General features: G+C 41.1%; 1 protein-coding gene across 2 annotated transcripts in view; it reads left to right on the forward strand.

The window, feature by feature from the left end:
* Positions 1 to 17,141, forward strand: part of EYA2 (EYA transcriptional coactivator and phosphatase 2) — a 284,272-nt gene that overhangs the window by 129,472 nt on the left and 137,659 nt on the right. For both annotated transcript variants that reach the window (XM_086932597.1, XM_086932598.1), the window contains exon 4: positions 2,106 to 2,248. In XM_086932597.1, the coding sequence (XP_086788723.1) occupies positions 2,106 to 2,248 (143 nt within the window). The remainder of the gene's footprint in view (positions 1 to 2,105; positions 2,249 to 17,141) is intronic.

Raw genomic sequence — 17,141 nt, forward strand, 5'->3', positions numbered from 1 at the left:
TGGGTAGACATGTTTTCCAGTCAGAAGATGCTGAAGTTTCATGGAATGCGATCATTGCCTTTTGCTCTCTTATTGGTCGATCCCAATGTATGATGAAGGAATGGAGAAGTGTGGCTCACTGGTATGGAGAAGTGTGGCTCACTGGTTAGAAGCGGCAGACTCTGAAGCAGAGACCAGGCCCGGGACCAGGGTTCAATTCCTGACGCGGCAGGGTCTTGGGCTCTATGTCCACGGACTCGATAATTCTCGCCTCAGCGCTTACTCTAATCATGGGTTCCACTCTGCAGCTCTGGGCAATAGCTTGCTTAATCTCCACAACGGCCCCAACAGCGCTGGGATGCCTAGCTTCACCTTGGGGGTGCCCAGGAGGGGCATCTGACAGGGAGAGCCAGGAAGGGTTCCACAGCGTTATACAGCACCGGGACGCCCCGTTGCGGGGGCAGCTGTGCGCTTTACAAGTGTACTACACAATTAATTAAAATGAGAACTAGTAAAAGGTTACTGTTACCTGGAGGACATTTTGATTATATATAATTTGACCAAGTAGGAGCAAAAGCCCAAAGGCAGATTATAGCTGTTGAAAAAGCCAGCTTTTCATTTTTTTCTTGAGAACTTTTGTTAGTGGAGTCCCAGGTACGTACGGGAAGTCAATTCCGCAGTTTAGCTGCTAGAAAAGCAAAAGTCTCTCAAGGAGCCAGTGTCGGGCCGTCAGATGAGTTTAGATGAAAGCTTGTTTAGGTGTGTTTAGGGGTGCTGACACGTTTTGAAACACCTGCAGACGCTGAACGAGATGTTGAGGCGGCCTGAGAAATTAATACATTCAGTAATTAATCCAGGAAGAAATAAAAGCCTGTATTACTATTTTGCCCGAAGAGGTTAGGAAGTAGAGGAAATATTTTGATTAACGTTCGCAGTAAGTAAAAGCAGGTAGCAGCCACACGATTGCTAGGACCAAAAGAAAGTTGGTTTTTGAAAATACTATATAGACCTTTGACCGTACTAACAGGTGCAGTTGGGGGATCCCAGTTCCTCAGGCACGTATTGTGGTGTCCAGGCTAGTGGATGTCTGCCAAAAAGAAAAAACTCTATTTTGTCACCATCAAGTTTTAAGCAATTTTGACTCATCTAATTGGCCATTACAGACCTACATTGTTGGAATTGAAGGTTAGCAGAGGTATGATTCTCTGATGAGGCACAACGAGTTGATGTCCTCTGTGCAGAATAACAAATTGAACACAAAAGATCTAACTAGAGGTGCTAATATAACTAATATTTTTAAATAATAGCATAATAATAAATACTATGTGGTGGTTTGGGCTCTAAGCCTCTGTGTAAGTAATGTTGTTCAATGAAAACGCACAAATCATCTTAAAATGCACAGATATCTTAGAATAACTTCAAGTTAAGATGCAATTCTTTGTGTTTTTGTAAAGACCAGCATCTTGTTAGACTTCAATGCTTGACCACTTTGTGCATCACTAGCACCACTCTTGGCTGTGTCAAGACAGTTCACTAGGAAACTCAAAGGATATAGATCAGGGCCTTTTTTTTTTTTTACAAGTGTACAAAAAAGTAACAATATCTCAATTTAACAGACGAACAACTGGAATTTGGGCCTATCATTAGCTTGTTATTGTAATAAATACCAACATCAAGGGTGTTAAAAATGTACCATTAACCTGCTTTGCAAATTTATCAGCAAACCTCTTTTATTTAAATCAGTGTGCTTAAATCAATTTGATGATAAATGGAATAGTGTGGTTTCTGTGAATGCACATATCAGAATGGTTTTAGGTAATGTTTGCTGTTTCTTTTATACTAGTTTATGTTTTACCAGTGTAAATTGGCATAGACTCACTGCCCTTTTACTTAATTTTGTACCGTGTGTCAGTATAACAATACTGGAATTTCAAAATAATGTATTTTTATTGTAGTTAGATGCTGTAATCCCAAATAAACTCCAAAGTCAACATATTCATTCTATGGATTACTTTGCTGTGTCCAAATTATATTTGTTACATGAATATCAATTTAAATAACATCTATTATCTTTCTATTTTTCCAAGAAGAGCTCTAAAATATTTTCCTCTCTCTGGTACCTTCAGGCACTATCCTCACATTGTGTCAGCCACATCCTATCCAACGATGGCAGCCTATGGCCAGACACAGTACAGTACAGGAATTCAGCAGGCTGCGGCCTACAGCCCATACCCTCCCCCGGGACAAGCCTATGGAATACCTTCTTATGGTGAGTAGCTGCAATAGTAGTAAAAGAACATTAGGGTCCTGCTTGGTGCCTCTTGTTGTGTATGTATACTGTTTTTACATTCAGAAATGTTTTATATGCAGACAATACTCTATATACTCTGTGTCTTTAACAGCGCCGCTAAACTAATGCATCAATGGAGGGTCAAATTATGTGATAGGATTGACTAAATGATGTTGTATGAAATGACAAACTAAGCATTATTAAGCAGTTTTGTCATTTTAACCCTCAATTACGCTGTCTGGGCAAAAGTTTCACCTCTTTAGTCCCGCTTTACCAAATGAATCGAGCAACTAAAGGTTGACTAGTTCATCTTTGGAAATGGTCTGCCACCATACAGAACTATCTGTGGCCTTTTTTCTATGAAACTTTGGATCCCTTTGAGTTAGATTAACTTATTTTGTTAAAATCTGCAATTTGTGGAGCAGATGGTGCATTATGTGGTTATGTAGCAGGTCGCGAAATATGTGGCCAATTAGATAATCTATAATTGTGCAGAAAACGCTATGGCTGCAGAATCACATAATTCCATTTGGCCTTTGTTCAATCAAAAGAACAGTTCCAGATTATCCTCTGGTTCCTAGAAGATGTAAACACTTCCATTACAATGTAATGTGCGTGGCAATAAAGACCCTTTAAAGGCACAGAGCCATTATGCCTAGAATCAATGCCTGGAACTAAAGGGAGGAAGACTTGGTGGATTAAGGTGTTTATGAACATTAGGAGTAACGAAAATGAGAAGAGAAAATTGGTAAAATAAATTAAAAAATAGATAAATGTGTGTGTGTGTGTCTTTATATATATTATCCATTTACTTTTGTATTTCTTCTATTTTTCAGTGATGAGAAATATATATAAATATTGCCACTGGACAGTAATAGTTATGATGACCTTTCCATAGGAAATAGTTTTTTGGGTTTGCTAATACCTTTAGCGCTGTCTGATGAATCTTCACAAAACTTTCCAAAACAAAAGTTCCTCCATCTCAGCTCCTTCCAGGAATGTTTTGGGGTGATCCATCAAGTGGGGGGGCTCAGAAAAAGCGGGTGGTCCAAAATGCATTTTCCCCATTCATTTTTCCATAGGAAAATTAGACACCTCTACAGCCCAAACAGCTAAACAAATTACACCAAATTTGAAGAAAGCAAGATCTAGCATGCTTTTTGTGATTTGGTGTAATTCCATTCAGTAGCTTCAGAGAAATTAAGGTTAAAACAGTATAGATATTTCATGCGGGCAAGGATCCATGGAACCAACAGATTTCAAGATGAGATTTGATTGGTTGCACCTACATCAACAAAGTGATGGCAGCCATTTTGGACTCTGGGACTCAGTCCCCTGTCCTCCTACAAAGTAAAAAAAAACATATAAGAGGGCAGGGTAGAGATAGCCCTCTCCCCCCAGGCCTGGTTGGGGGGGTCCCACCTTTTTTGTTTTTAAACTCCTAGTGTGGGCACGACCTGGGGTGATGGGGCATTGTTCTTTATTAGGAGAGGGTGTGTGCCCCCTCTCCAAGCCTTCCTTAGATCCTGGGGACCAATCCCTTAGGGACTCTTTTATCAAAATGGAGAGGGTCTTGCAGCCTTCTCCCTGAGTCTTAAAAAGACCCTAGGGACCCCATCCACCAGTGGGTATTTTAAAAGAGCCTCAGTGACGCCACTGGGACCTTATCACTTGGGACAGGTGTTTTAAAAATAGGGAGGGGTGTGCATGGCCCATGTCCCCAAACATAAAGATACCCATCCCCAGACGGGGGCAGGGATGGTTTCCAAGGAGCCCCATCCACAGAGACACTGTCTTTTACCTGCCTAACAGTGTGGGCAGGGAAGTCTTTTTGTGCTCCCTTCCGGCCGGAGCAGAAAGCTAATCCCGCTCTATGGGAGCACAAACTTTCCTCCTGGCAGGAAAACATAAAATTGCTCCTGCCCTGTGGGAGCATAGGAAAAGCTGCTCCCGCCGGGTGGAAGCAAGGCTGGCTTCCGCTAGCACCAGGGATGGGTGCTGGCAGGGGAGCCGGAGGAGCTACTCCGGCCTTGCGGTTACCCCCACAGTTTTTACTATTGAATATGTTCTGGAGTGCCCCAGGTGGGCACCAGTACACCTCGAAGCAAAGAAATGAGTGTTGCTGGCTCCTGCGTGACTCAGAGGGCCACTTGCAGGGAGCCAGGAGTGGTCCTAGGGCTCCCCCATGGCCCCAACATAAAAAAATTATGTGGATCGGAGCACCCCAGTAATTATATTAAAAAATGAAAGGTACTGTAGCCAGCTCTTGTTCGGCCTCATGGAACGGGGCTCCTTGAAGGGAGGTGGTTGGGGACCTGGTATTCCCCCTGCGGCCCCCAACAAAAATAAAGGTCTGGGTTTCCTGGGTAGGACCAGAACACCCATAGAAAATTAAGAAAAAAAGATTGTAAAAAGGAAGAATAATAAATGAACAGCCAACGACGCTCATTCATTATTTACTGCTCCTAGCCAGGAGCACTCAATAATGACCTTCATGGGCTAATCTACATATATTATGCTGCAGGTGGTTCCCCAAATCTGGGCTGGGGCACCACCAACATGTCTTTAAGTGTTGTGGGGGCTGCAAGGAGTGCAGCAGTTCCCTCATACTTGAAAAGATTAGCCTTAAGTTTCCTGGAGTTCAGGGAACATGACCACAGGAAAAGTAATTGCTGTTTTTAAGCTTGGAATTGCAGGGACCACTAGTGGTTGGTTTTATTGCTACATTATGTGACCTGAATACTACTTACTATAAATGCGTTATTTAAATGTTTATTTACATAATCAATAGGCTTGGCTGTTACATATTGAAAGTAATTAGGCTGCACACAGTCATCAAAAAGAAGGAATATTGTAGAAATTAGAGGCACCAACACCAATGTTGTAGGCTATATTTCATTCAACACAGGAAAGCTCTAATCATGTGGGAATACGGCACCTATTAAATATAGCATTTTGCATTGTTGGTGTTTACCGGTTGCAGTATTACCACCCCTTTTGGAATGACAAACAAATTATAAAAGCGTAAGGAAATTGTGCAAATATGGAGAATAGTTCTAGTTCCCTCTTTTCTGATTTTTAATATAAATTTAAGAAGGTTGTATAAGAATGTTAGTTTTTTTATGTGGTGGAAGTTGACATCCCAGAGACTGATAAAAGTAGAATGTTGTTTACTGGTGGGAACATGATGCCAGGCTGCTTGCCTGAAGTAGCTGACGCACTGCTCCCAGAAGGCCTTCTGTATTAGAAAGAATACCTTTAACCCCATCGGTGCTGATGACGGCTCCCGGTCGTCATCAGTTACGGTGGGCATGTGCTGATGACGGCCGGGAGCTGTCATGACCACGCCCGCGATCGGAATGTGCCGCACAGGCGCAGAATTCCGGCCGTGGTGGTGGGGTTAAGGAAATTTGAATGGTATGTGAGTGGCAATACCATCGAACCACAGTTACCAATTGTTTATAGGCGGTCCCCTGTAAATGGCCTAAGTTTGAGCATTTGACTGTGTAGTTCATGTTCTTCAATGAAGGTCATACACATAGTCATTTCTTAAAACCACAAATCTGAACAGCTAGTGGGTTTTAAAGCGCAGTTGTTGATTATTTGAAAGGTCTGGGATTTAAGCATTACAGCACACCAATCGGAATAAGTCTACTGCTCTCTGTTAGAAATGAGAAATTGGGTAAGGCTGCAACTTGATTCATATGAGTGTTGAATACTCTCTGTCAGTTTCAGTGGCTCCTGAATGTTTTGTTATGGTGATAGAAATTGTAGTCACTCCCACAGGTGCGGGCCCTGTGTAAGGGTGGGCACTTAAAGCAGCACCTGCAAACCCCATAAGATATGTGACAAAGGAAATCTGACTATGTATTGCACATTAATCAGGAAATCAACAAAACCTTAAATTGAAAGGAGGTCACAGGTGCCATGCCAATGAACAAAGAGTTTCTGTATGTCTGGAAACTCCCAACAGAATGCAGTTGCCACCTTTGTGATGAGGTGTGGCACTCCAGCCGGTAATCTGATATTCTGAGAGAAATTCCTATCAAGTGTATTGTTCTTTCAAACAATACTGTCTGGGTATCGTAGCACATACTTTTGCTGAGGCCAACCTTCACTGTACCTTCCAATCTGTGAACAAATGTTCATGCTTGTCACTGAAAGTAGCTGAACCACATTTCATTTTCTGTAAGTTAAGTTGCGTTGCCTCTTTTTGTTACATAGAAACCCCAGTGGCAACATTCTTCAAAATTGAGGAAAACAAGAAACACAATCTATAGGAAAAAACATGATCCTGTCAATGGCCGAAGGGGAATACATCACATATATACCTGTGTATAGCCTTTATGGTATTTTTGCACCAATATACGTCCGGTGCTTGGGAACAGGTAGAACCTTTGCTCAACACTAAGAAACATTGGCAAGCTTCCTTCTCTCTTGCCTGTTTCTGATGTGTGCCAAAGAGCCCTGAGATTTGTGGTTGGTATATACTTCAACTAAATGCATGTACTTCACTATGGCCCTCACTCGAAAGGCTGTATGAATTACCAACTGGATGCAAATGTGAATTTGCTTACAAATTGTCAGATAAAACCGTGTGAAATTAATGTGCAAAAGAAGCATAACATTCTCACCTCCTAATGTGATAAAGCACATGCTATGTCTACACTGCACCCCAGACTGTGGTGCAGAATAATTAATAGGGGCAATAATTGTCCATCAGCTGCACCCTAGTGGCCGATATGCTATATTCTCTCAGAGCACTGTCTTCATCACTGGTATTAACCTCTTCCATGCTCATGACAAGCTCAGCTCGTCATGACCGTTGGAACATTCGCACCCGCTGTGCTCAACGTTCGAAAAACGGGGGTGGTTGTGACGAGCTCTGCTCGTCATGAGTGCAGCTACACTATGCCTCATGACTAGCCGAGCTTGTCACAAGCACAGCAGCGCCGTGCGCGGACCCCCTCCCCCCCTCCCAGCGCGGGGGGGGGGGAAACACCCCGCAGCGAAGGGGTTAAAAGGTATAGTTGTGGCTAATCATGATATGCCATGACATATCTCCTTTACCAATCTCCTTTCTCAAACCTTATTGGTAATGGTATGTCTGTATTATTGTTTAAGGTTCAAGTGACACACACTCATGTGTGGCTCCTTTCTGACTCCCAAAGAATCTCTCCAAATTTTACGTTAATAGAGACCCAAGAGGTGGTCTTTCACTACGCGATCTCAAGCAAATGACTTCTGGCAGGATCCTGCTATCTTCCTTGCGTCCCGCTGCAGTGTGTGTGTTCTGGACATAAATGCAGATCACTTTCCAGGCCGGTCAATTGGGAGCCTTTGGTGATCTCACTTAAAACATTGCGAGATCTGTTCCATCTGTTCTGGACTTACACAATTTAAAGAAAATGGCCAGCATGTTGGACGAATTCATTCCGCAGCCTGAAAATTCTCAACATGTGAGGGGTAGTCTTTCCTGTAAGATGTAGCTAATGCTGCAAGCAAAGGCTTATTGTTCCAAGCTGAGTCAAATGTCTGTTTTGAATAAAACATGTTTTCACAAATTTTCAGGCAGTAGTCAAATGTTTAGATTCCCCCCTTGGGTTGGTATGACATAGTGAGAATACTTGTCATGTGCACATAATGCAATTTTATGTATGTTGTGTTTTGTTATATAAAGTTGCATTGCATTATATTACTTAATATGATCTTAGTACAGTATTACAAAGGCTGGAATTCAGTTTAAGCAACATAACCAGGGGGCCTCTCTTACTAAAGGTTCCCCAGCAGCAGAAAATGGGCAATCATGTTACAACCTTTTAGCATTTCTATCATATTTGAAAATTGACATTTCTTTCTGTATAATGTGTTTGGAATTGTGTCCCTCATAGCTGAATGAGTTTCCTTATAGGGGTTCTTAATTAAAAAAAAGTATGAAAACGACAGATGCAACCCCTAAATTGCGCTGCACCTTCACGCTCTATATTACTTCTTTATTGTTGCAAAAAGTGGTTGCAATTTGCACACAGACTTTTTGCAGCCAGTTAATTATTCCGCAAACCGGCTTATGTAGTAAAATGTAGCAACAGAAATAAATCAGAGGGGGTCACAATCCAAGCCGCATCTTTAATATTCATTAGATAGGTCACAAATTGCAACTCACTCTGATTGGTGAGCATCACTGGTATGGTAGCCTGCTGTGATCAGCAGACCACCATGACTGTGATTGCCTTTAAATAATGTACACTTTTTTTAATTAATGCAGCACGGTTTTCTTCCTTGCTTTCTTGTTTTTGAAAAGTTTGGGTTTGTTTCTTCGATTTTTAATTCCCAAATGAGAAGGGGTCTCAAAATGACCCTTTTCGTTTTGTGAATGGGTCACCCACACAACTCGGGGTTTGGTAACTTTTCAATGTTCTGTGACTGGGTTACGGTTGCAAAACATTGACACACCGGGTATCAAATTAGTATTAAGAAGTGGCGCTCAAAACAGGCCCATTCCAAATACTGATTCCATATCCATTTCTAAACACATTGAGCGATTCAGGAAACGTTTTCCGAATCACTATTTGTGCATAAGATTAAAGGTTTTCGAGTGCAGAAACCCTCTTGCGGACTCAAAAACCCTTCCTACATTCTTCTTAACTGTAGCATGTGTGCCATATATGATGTTTATGCTGCAGCTCATGTGCTATAACTATATAGTAAACATACGATAAACACAAGTATTCAAAACTCGTTTTAGTGAATTAAAATTTTTATTTTGGTGCATTTATAATCTGCCAATTCCCCAGTGATTTAAATCAATGTTTTTTTTTATTGTAACCTGTTCTGTAACATGTAATAGCTCAGTTGTAACACATGGAAGCTAAATAATAATATTTTCCAGATGTATTTTACATTCATGCAAAAGAACATAAAGCAACGCTGAACAGTGAGGTTTTTGTCAACCTGGGTACATTTAAACACATTTCTAAATATCCATATATCTAATGTGTGTAATAGTGAGTGTACTACCCTGTCTCTCCATTACAGTATCTTTATGCATATCTGCTGTTAGTTGTCTTATGTTTTCACAATTATGTAACATTTGGAATTACAAAACCTCTAGTGTATTTGCTGTGGCTCGACAGGGTCGTGCTGGGAAAGAAAATAGGCCCAGGCACCAAATAAAAAGTGGCCCCAAAAACAAATCACATAGCTAAAACAGTGGCCCATGTTTGCAAATCAGGCCAGTTTTGAACATGTAAAATCCCGCTGTATAAGTGTTTTGCAAGGCATGGAATGCTGCATGGATTTGAGCTTGCAGCAGCCAATGTTTGTTTTGATATCAGGGACATTTACCTTAAAAAAGGCCCAGCAGATTAGCACAGGCCCACAAACACCCGAAAAACTGGCCCCACAATCAGGCAGCTCATCGTCCACTGCCTGATTGTTATGTAGGCCTGTCCACATTGTGGTTCTATTAGTGAAAGCAATGTGTACTTCATTGTACTGCAAAACTGTATTGTGGCAGACCTGCTAACTTAAAAAAAAATTCACAATGTAAGCAGGCGGTGGGGCACTGGAGACTCAAGTCACCCACTCCTTCCAAAAAAGAATGTAAAAGCTTCCTGAGGTTCCCGCCGACGTCCTAGGGTGTTTTCATACCCTTGTTGGGCACCAGCTGCATAGAGACTCCAAAGACGAGCTTGATACCCGCTAATTGCATGCCTACCCTACCACCGTGTGATGTTGGTTCTTCACCGGGTGCTCGTGTGGAGAAAGCCGATATTGTGTGACACACGGTGGTGCTGTGCGAGTTGGCACATCTGCTGTGAGGGAATACATATAGCATCAGATATTGATCCATGTAAAACTTTGGTGCTTAAGCCAACAGTTGGAAAATTAAAAGGAATGTTATTTCATTCTTGTGAATAGCTTTCACTGTATTGTCCTCTACCTATATATTCATCTTCTTTCAAAGTCAACCTGACTACTTCACACTACTCTGTCTGACCTTCCCGTTTCCTTGTATCAGTAGAAGATGTATCATTTTGCTTACAGCCGACCTATCTTGCTAAAGACCTAGGCCTTTCTATAGCATCAAAGGCAACAAATCAATAACGTGTTTTATGCAGATTTAAAAAAAATCTTTCTTACCAACCAGCCTACTTGGGGGTCCGTTAGGAGAAGTCTGGAATAATGGGCCTGATTTTCCCACATCCGATTTTACTGATCCTGGAAATACCAGTAACTCCAGGCCCCTTAGAATTAAGAGGCCTCCCGTAATGAGGGCCTTTGTGGGGTGAAATATTCCCAGCACTGATATGTTCTACCAAATTGTATTAAGTAAAATAATATCTATGACTTGCATACACATCTATGCATTAATTCTACTGGATTTTTTCTAAATTGAAAAAAAACCTGCCTGAGTCAATTTCAGCAGTGGCGGCTGGCTTGTACCAAGGGTCGGGGGCAGGGGGATGGGGGCCCAAAAAAAAAATACTTATCTCTGCAGCGCTACGTCCTCCCCTCTCAGGTGTCTTCCTGTAAGCTCCCGATGCAGGAAACCGCACTACCCAATCCTGGTGCTGCTTTCACAGCATGAAAGCAGCGCCAGGAGTGGATAGAGCAGGTTCTCCGAGCACTTGAGAGCACTGGAGGCCTGTGATTTCTCTAACTCGGCTGTCTAAGACAGCTAGGTTAGAGAACTTTAAAATGCGCTTGTCTGGCTGGCCGTCCCAAGATGGCCGGCCAAAGAGACTTGCACATTTTAAAGTCCCCAGCTGCCTGCTGCTGCCCCTCGGCAGCTCTGGCCCCGACCCATCCTGACGGGACGGGCTGCTGAAAAATAATAACTAAACTTTATTACCGTTTTATTTTTCAGCTCTGGGGCTTGTGGGGGCGATGCTCCTCTGCTCAAATGGAGGAGCTGTCCCTACATTTCTGATTTTTCCACTTGTCTTTTGTGAATCGGGCCGTAGCGAGTAGCTCTGTTTGCCTACACCCTTTGCCTCTTATAGGTCACCTTTCCTTCCATTTTGCTTTGTTAGTGCAATTGCACTGAGTTTCTGTCGTCTAGAGATTTTGTTTACTTCCCTTGGCTTCGTATTACCCTATTTCTCCTAATGTGTGCCCTGGTCTCTCTTTTTTCCATTGTAAAAAGCATTTAAAGCAACATTTTTAATCGCTTTGCTTGCCAAGACTTTTCATACAGAGACAGCTTTTGTGGAGAGCTCTTTCTCATACTCGAAGACTGTGTCTTGCCTCACATGGGAACACCCAAATGTGCAAACTTCAACAAAAAACATCCTTTTAATAATAAACCGGAAGAGAAAGTTGCTTTTTCTAAGGTAAAAGTAATCCTCGGACAACAGCCGCTCTTTGTGGACGTACAGTTCCGTTTATGCTAGCTGGAATGCCTCCAAGCCCATTTCTCAGCAGTTGTTTCACGAAAAACAGGTGAAAATATGGCCATTTGCTTCCGCGATGTGTCTTGGGGGCACACATATGTCGAACCCATATGCTGCTTATAAATCCTACAGATTACCTAGTCAAATCTGTTTTTCGTGAAATGAACTTGACACTTTTATATGGAAAAAAAAACCACCTGACTAGCCACCCTGAACAATGCGCTGTTATTGTTAGCACTGTAGCCATCAGCGTAGCGCCGGGTGAAGTTTCAGACAAAACATAGCATTGTGCGGAAACATGTTTGGTGCTGGATGACAGCAACTCTCACACTTCTTTAAAATCTGCTGGCTTGAAATAAATTTAGATTTGCCAAATATAGATGAGGTGTTGCTGTCAACAGCTCAGAGTTCATACTGCAGTAAAAAATGAGGGTTATTTAGAAATATGATTTTGAAGTGTATATACACAAATTGTTGGAGATTCATGCTATGGATTAAAATATTAGCAGCAATAAAAGGTATATAGCACTCAGGATGGTATATATTTGATACCAGGCATCGTCATAATTATTATGATCATTTGAAGGAGGGGTGTCCAAAGTAGTTCTAGGCAGGCCAGGTCGGGGCTACAGTTTTAGGGTAACCACGGTGTAAATGAATCCTTAGATTCACTGAATAAAAATGTATTAAATGGTATTTCATGAGGATATGCTGAAACCTTGCACTAGATCTAGCCATCCTAGACTGCCATTGGACACCCCGTGCTAAAGAGCTGGTCTTGCCATGATTTACAGAAGTGTGTTGCCAGGAATCATTTAATTGGACATCTGAAGTCTGACATCAGAGCACTGACCTTTGTGTAACCTGAGAAAAATCTTGGCAGATGCCCGGACCAAAAAAGCAGAGACACAAAAAGATATGTGGATAATATATTTGTATTTTTTACAAGGATACAAAGGGCTAACAAAACCAGGAATACAGCAAAACCAAAGGGGATTGTGGACGGAGCGTTGAACATTGCAAGCACTCACCCCCAGTCAACTGATCTGGGTTTAAGCCATCATCATTCTTTAGCTCATTCCACCACCCCAGTTCAGACATGGCCATATGCAAATCAGTCTGACCCTGTGCCTCATGGGAGCAGTCCAGCCCGAACTGCCAAGCCATGTCTTCCCTGGACAGGAAACAAGCATCCTGGGACCTGTTTCGGGCTAACCGCCCTCATCAGCCAGGCTAGATTGAATCCAGTGGCAAAGTGGGCAAGAGACCCACATCCGGGCATACCCTGCCAATTTAGGGCAAACAAAGCAAAACCAAATGGGATGGTGGACGGAGTGTTGAACATTGCAAGCACTCACCCCCAGTCAACTGATCTGGGTTTAATCCATCATCTTTCCAGGAATACTTCTGTTTCGCTTAGTGGCGTAGGCATGAATTATTTATTCATTAATGTACTGTCCAATAACTGTTTGCAAAGGTGGCGCATTGTGAATCAGCAACTCCTCTTAGTGGTATGCTGGATTTACCACCACACAAAAAGTTAAGGAGCAGATTAGAAGACCCGGGTGTCTTCTAATTGGCGTTTGCTTTGAATATTGTGATATTAAATAAGTTACTAAAATGATCAGAGAATAAGTTCAAAATGTCAGTATCACAACTTCGGAAAGAAAACCAGAAGACAGTTGTAACTATCTCTCACTAATTGCTTATTTGGTACCAGCTACTTCTTGCGTACTCCATCTACTTACACATAGAGTTTACAATTTATGCTTTTAACAGTGGGATGTAGAGTGAAAGAGTTGTGAGGAAGAGGAGGGGGATAGGAGAATCTCTAGCTTCAAAGTAACTCTTTCAAAACCCTATGGCTAACGCATATCAGATGCATTTTAATACACTTTCATAAAGTGATCGTGTTTCTCTTTAATAATCTTACTAATCCCCTCTCCCTTTTTTTTGGAAAGCAATCAAGTCATACAAAATGTACCCTTTGTTGAAATGGATCATACTGTGTAGCGGCCACATTGTTTCCACTTTCCATTAAAATATAAGGACTTAACTTCACTTGAGGAAGTAAAAAGTGATCATATTACGTATGCTTACTTTTTATCCTGGAAAATTAGTATGATTGACCCTGGTGACTACTTGTATATCCTGAATTTAAAGATGTATAAATATTTCTTTAAAAATAAATGCTAACTTTGATCCCCTCTTTCAAAGGATGAATATTCCTCTCACCGGCTTACATGTAACGTATTTTGAGAGTTTTTAGACATACCTTTCCTTTTTATATAGCATATAAAAATATGTATGATGGATTGATGAACATAAGTGCAATGGGTCAATGTCCACACCTTCTGTCATACATTCTCTTCATTCATAACCGAGCAACCCAGCGACAGTTTTGCTTCAGGTTTCTCATTCAAGTGTGTATGTCTGGCCAAACTTGCTGTCAAGATTTGATGCATTTCTTTCAGGTTGTCAAGGAGCTCATACATATCTCCTTTTACGTACAAGACATGGTATAAATGGACATGTATTTGTAAATGCCCATAATTGTTATTTATCACATTGTATCTATGGCATGTCTGTGTACATTAAACCACCTGAATCACTTGGAGGTTCAAACTGTAGCCTTTTAACTGTGATCAATACATTTCTTTCAGTTTTGTTCATGCAGCAAATAATTTAAGATAAGTTGATCTTCATATGTTATATAAAGTTAACATCTTTGTATCTAGCCAACTAGATGTATTTCTTGTTTGTCTGACTGATCACATGTCCGGTATGTTTTAGGAGTGGGCCGTGAGACGGTCATATTAAATCTTGATTCTGGAAAGGGCTGGGGTGTAGCCCTTGTGATGAGAGAGGGAGTGAAAGTCAATATAGAAAAAGTGATGTAAGATTAAGGGCCTCATTATGATGTAAATCGGAAAGCATTCCGGTTGAATCAGTGTCGGAATGGTTTCTGACCGAATCGGATTCGGGGAGTCCGACCAACCGATTACGATGATTCCGAATACCACTTGGTCGGACTTCTGTTGACTTCAATGGGAGCCTGTGTTCTGACTGACAACACAGGCTTCCTTTGAAGGTAGGGGTGGGTGGGGAAAATCATACACCTCATGTCCGGCACCCCATAGTGCCTGCCACACTGTGCATGGTTGGATATAGGGGGCCCCATTCGGAAGGCTCTGGGTGAAGAGGGAGGTGCTAGGGGGGCCCATAGTCTGATTCCAACAGCTGATCCGTGTCAGAACAACCAATTCGTAAAGGCTGTCCGTATCTGACATTGTAATACGTTGGTCAGAAATGAGGTCCGTAGACCCGTATGAGCTGGCTCTGAACAACTCTGTTACCATTCAGAATCAACTCAGAAAGTCTGAATGCTTTCCAACTATCATAATCAGTGTGACGGAAATCTTTCCGAATCGGTCAGAAAGACAGGTTCCGAATCGGATTCGGCCAACCCAAATCCCATTCAGAGCCTTTCCGACCGACATCGTAATCGGCCCATATGTGTTAACCAGATAGTAACAAATGTAATATTGTATCCAGTTAGTAACAACTATTTTTAGGGTTTTGTTGTTTGATTCTAGTGTGTGTTACTTTTAATTGACACTTTCCTGATGACAGGACAAATGGTCCCGAAACTCTGGAAGTAAAGACATATTTTGAGATAACAATGGGTCAAAAGAAGTGACAACGGATTTTGTATAATGAAGTGTTATATTAATTGAACAAACAAATGTATAATTTCCCTAAGGACATTGAAGTATTTTTTGTATTAAAATGTGAAATGAAATGGACTTTATTGTCTCCTGCAAAAGTTCTCCTTCTCAATTAAAAACGTCATTGAAGATATAGAAGGCTACAGTCTAAATGGACCTCACACTCAATGGATTAACTTTAAATGCTCTAGTTTGACACACTAATAATGTAAAGTAACATGTGCAAGAAACATTGACTTTATTTTTACTCTCAATCTAGCCTTTACCTAGCCTCTTTACATGACCTCAAATACATCCCAGCAGTAACTGTAATTATTTTTCATTAATCTCAATTATCTTTGCACAACTTTTATTTATTGACTGTTACATAAACTAGTGAAACAGTATAATGGCATTCCTATCCCAGGGGGATATGTTGGAAAGTCAGGCTTATTACAAGTGGGGTTTAAGCAGAAATAACAGCTGACATGTAATATAATTGTTACTTCATTGAGGGAATCCTCACAGCAAATTATTATATGTACACCATAAAATTAAATGTTTGCTAACAAACCTGTTAGGTGTTATTTATCCATTACCCTTCAAATATAGAAACATATATGCACTGAAAATGTATACTGTTTTATGAATGGAAGTTTCAATGGTGATATAATAAGTGTCTTAGCATGTGGATCATGTGGGATAGTACTAGAAAAAATGTTCTTTCATTGTTGGGTAAGTTTAATTCTTGGCATTGGACACAATGTTGTATACAGGGCGTGATATTCACACTCACTTGGCATCTCTATTATGTAGCTATGTATTTAGCAGAATATTTTGACAAATTTAGTTTCCCTTTCTCAAATTGAATATGTGATTTTACTGTGCCTGGCTCTTTCGGTTCACCATTTAATTAAAGGCTGGTATATATTTAAAGATCATCTCCTAAATCTGAATCAATGTTGCAGAAATTAATGATGTTAGACCTGTGTATTTGTATTTGAATTTAAATTCTAGAAAGAGAAATATGATTTCAGGCGCTGTCTTGCTTGGTTATTAAGATATCCTACTACTTCAGTTGGCCATCTATACCTTTCACTGACTGTGGCTTTCCTTTTTAGAATTGTAAGAACCGAATATAGAAACAAAAATGAGGTTTTTTTATTGATTAGTCTAAAAAGCAGCACAACATCACTCAGACTTGCTCCACGGCAGTTCTGAAATTCATCATCTGAGTGCGCTTCCATGTACACTGTATATGGTTTGAGGGGAATGCTAGAAGGGCTACCAGTCCAAGTCTTTGGGGGCGTAGGTTCACAACCCATTTCTATTTGTTGATTTCTTTGGAAATTGGACCTACCTGTATGGCAAACATATCTTTTAATGGTAACTGGTAAATAATACAATGGTTTGTGCTAGTTAAAGTCTCATTTATTACCTGATCAGTGACTGGGAGGATTTTTTTCCCCTCAAAGCATATTTTCTGCCACGAGCTAATCTTAAAACCATATGCCAATAGATTTCCAGACAGTAATTCTGTGGCCCAGCACAGCATCATAGTAATGCTCCAGCTCACCCAGCATTGCTTAGGAGCATTCCTCTTTGCCTAGCTTCTATTTTTCTGCATGCTTCAGTTAGTGTAGATGTTTATCTACACCTCAATGGTTTTATGTTGACATTCTCCACCAGCAAGATAATGTGGATATGTGTATCCATTTGTGTGTTCGAACATGTGTGCAAGTGATTGTGTGTGTGAGACTGTGCTCCAAA

Source organism: Lissotriton vulgaris, chromosome 7, assembly GCF_964263255.1.
Source record: "Lissotriton vulgaris chromosome 7, aLisVul1.2, whole genome shotgun sequence".
Lineage (NCBI taxonomy): Eukaryota > Metazoa > Chordata > Amphibia > Caudata > Salamandridae > Lissotriton > Lissotriton vulgaris.